Consider the following 2,500-nt stretch of genomic DNA (forward strand, 5'->3'; position numbering starts at 1 on the left):
GTCCTTTCTCATTTCAGAGCTATTAGGGATGAGCTTTCTCCATACAAGCCATAAACCCCTTGTGAACAACTGACACTTTATTGAGTTTTTATATAATAAATAGCATTGAAATCAAATGTACCTTAATAACAGACTGAAGGTCATTGTTATACATACCATATATACAATTTAAAAAGTGGAAACTGCTCATACTACAATTTTTTAGACTATAACTGAACCATAGTTTTAATACAGTTTGATTTTTTTCATTCATTTCATCTATTAAATAATTAATAAACCATAAAAAAGAAATTTGTCTCTGTTGTTTAATAAGGGTTTGTTTCTAATTGAAACTTTAATAGTGAGGTTAAGCTATACTTCTCCTAGCAAGTTTCACTCTAAACAATCAATAATACATTAACCCAATGCCAACAGGCCCAGCGAGAACTGGCAACCCCCTACTCAGGGCCTACGTAATATTGCCTCGGGGTCATCACACTGGTGTGTCGCCCCGTCATCAGGCACTTTTTGCCGTGTCACACAGGTGTGACACCCCATCGTCATTGAGTTAATATGAAAAACAGATTTTGTATAAATCCTATTTAGCAGAAATAAAAAAAAAGGCATATGGCACAGAAGGATAGCTTATGATTATTAAATTTATAATGCATATTGTTATTATTATCATTCATCATTCCTTTATAAATGTACCTGCTTTTTTTTTTTAATACCACCTTTATACCTTTAACTATCAATATCACTGTCCTCAAAAAATTACACATAAAATGTTAATGGTTATTTTATAAAACAAAATGTCAATCCAATACAAATATCATGATGGCAATGGTGATAACATAAGATAGTGATACAAGTCTTTTTACTTGAGTATACTAGCCAATGGGCTAGGAGGATGGTAAGAATTAGATTGAACTATAATATATTGCCTATATGCAAAAGATATTTTCACAAAATTATGCTAATCACAATAACTCTCAGACTTCATTATCATTATCATTATCTTTTTGTGATGAATAAAAAACAAGAATAAATAAAATATAGCATGCTCATACTTTCAACCATCAACTTTGATTATATAAACACAGCAGAAAAAATGGTGCATGCATCTAAGACTACAAAATCATAATTGTCAATATCTTTACCTTCAAGGCCAGTTTGCTTTCTTTTCGTTTTTGGACCGAATCAGCGCGAATGGTCTTAACAAAAGCTGGCCAAGGGGTCTCATGCCTATATTTCATTTTACTTGAGAAAAGTTCGTGACCACATCTACGACAGACATAGATGCCTGGAAGGAGTATAAAATAACTTGTTTTAAGGTGTAAAATAAATATATTGGGCTGAGTGTATGACTTTAAAAATTGCTGTTTTTAGTGAACTGGGGAAAAAGGGGAGGGGGGCAATTTGTTCCTCTACTAGGTTTCATGACAAAAGGAATACTCTGTTCCTTCTACCACTAAAAGGTATACAACTTTAGGCATGGTTAAATAAGCTGCACTTAAAAATGACATCTTTTAAAACTGCCATTTCTTATACTCAGGCATTATGAACTGTTGTTATAACAAATACTGAAAACAATTATATAAAATTTGGCCTTGTTACTTTCCTCTACTCTTTTCCTCTCCTCTTCCTGTGTACAGCCAAGGCATTATTAAAATCATGTACAAATTCATGAACAGGATTCATTATGACAAATGTAGAAAAGATCTCATTCATACCTTTTTCTACAAGTAAAAATGTAGACTTGCACTAGCCTATCACATTCAGTTCTCCCTCAGACGGGGATAGATTCGCTTGCCCAATCTCCAGGATAGGCTTTATTTTAGAGGGAGGCAGCTTGATGCAACATAATTTGAATCTTCCCACTCTCTTTCAGTCATTCATTGTAAAACTAGAACCGCTTTTGTGTTTTATTTTTTGTGTGTTTTATTGAGTTTAGAGACTTACATGTGCCATATGACAGGCTCTATCAATGGTGCAGTTGACCAAAATTGTAATATATGATCCATACTAGCTCATAATTTTCTTTATACTCAGTTTGATAGAAGTATTGCTGTTTTATGGGAGGACAAAAGGCAACTTTATTTTTACATATTTTTGTACTGTCATGAACTAATACGAAACTTATAACCACCTACAATGAAGATAACATGAAGAGGTAGGGAAGAGAAATGAAACCTGTGCTTGTGACTGTGGGTGCCACAGTGAAAAGCATCCATATTGGCACAGCAACACATTTTAGACACTGGGTATGGATTGAGTCACCTTCCTCTTCTCGTTCTGCCTGCACAACCTTCATCGGCGGTACTTTAGAGTAAAAGGTCATCAACTTAGTGTGTGCCATCGCTCTATAGAGACAGTGCTTGCTAGAGACCATGGATGGATGCCATTCAAGGCTCTCTCTCCTGCTGGTGCTAGGAAAAAGTGGTGCCATCTAGGTTTTGAATGTCAAGTTAGCTGAATATTATGATAATTACAGTAATTATGACTGCAATTGCCATCATCA

At 34.6% G+C, this 2,500-nt stretch overlaps 1 protein-coding gene across 3 annotated transcripts in view; it reads right to left on the minus strand.

Moving 5' to 3' along the window:
• Positions 1-2,500, minus strand: part of LOC122253197 (methionine-R-sulfoxide reductase B1-like) — a 22,702-nt gene that overhangs the window by 16,571 nt on the left and 3,631 nt on the right. For 2 of the 3 annotated variants that reach the window (XM_086538879.1, XM_086538878.1), the window contains exon 2: positions 1,140-1,282. The exons of the other annotated variant lie outside the window; for it this stretch is intronic. In XM_086538879.1, the coding sequence (XP_086395005.1) occupies positions 1,140-1,282 (143 nt within the window). The remainder of the gene's footprint in view (positions 1-1,139; positions 1,283-2,500) is intronic. 3 annotated transcript variants of the gene reach the window in all.

This window comes from Penaeus japonicus, unplaced genomic scaffold (assembly GCF_977035675.1).
Source record: "Penaeus japonicus unplaced genomic scaffold, GWHDUDI00000001_assembly GWHDUDI00000008, whole genome shotgun sequence".
Lineage (NCBI taxonomy): Eukaryota > Metazoa > Arthropoda > Malacostraca > Decapoda > Penaeidae > Penaeus > Penaeus japonicus.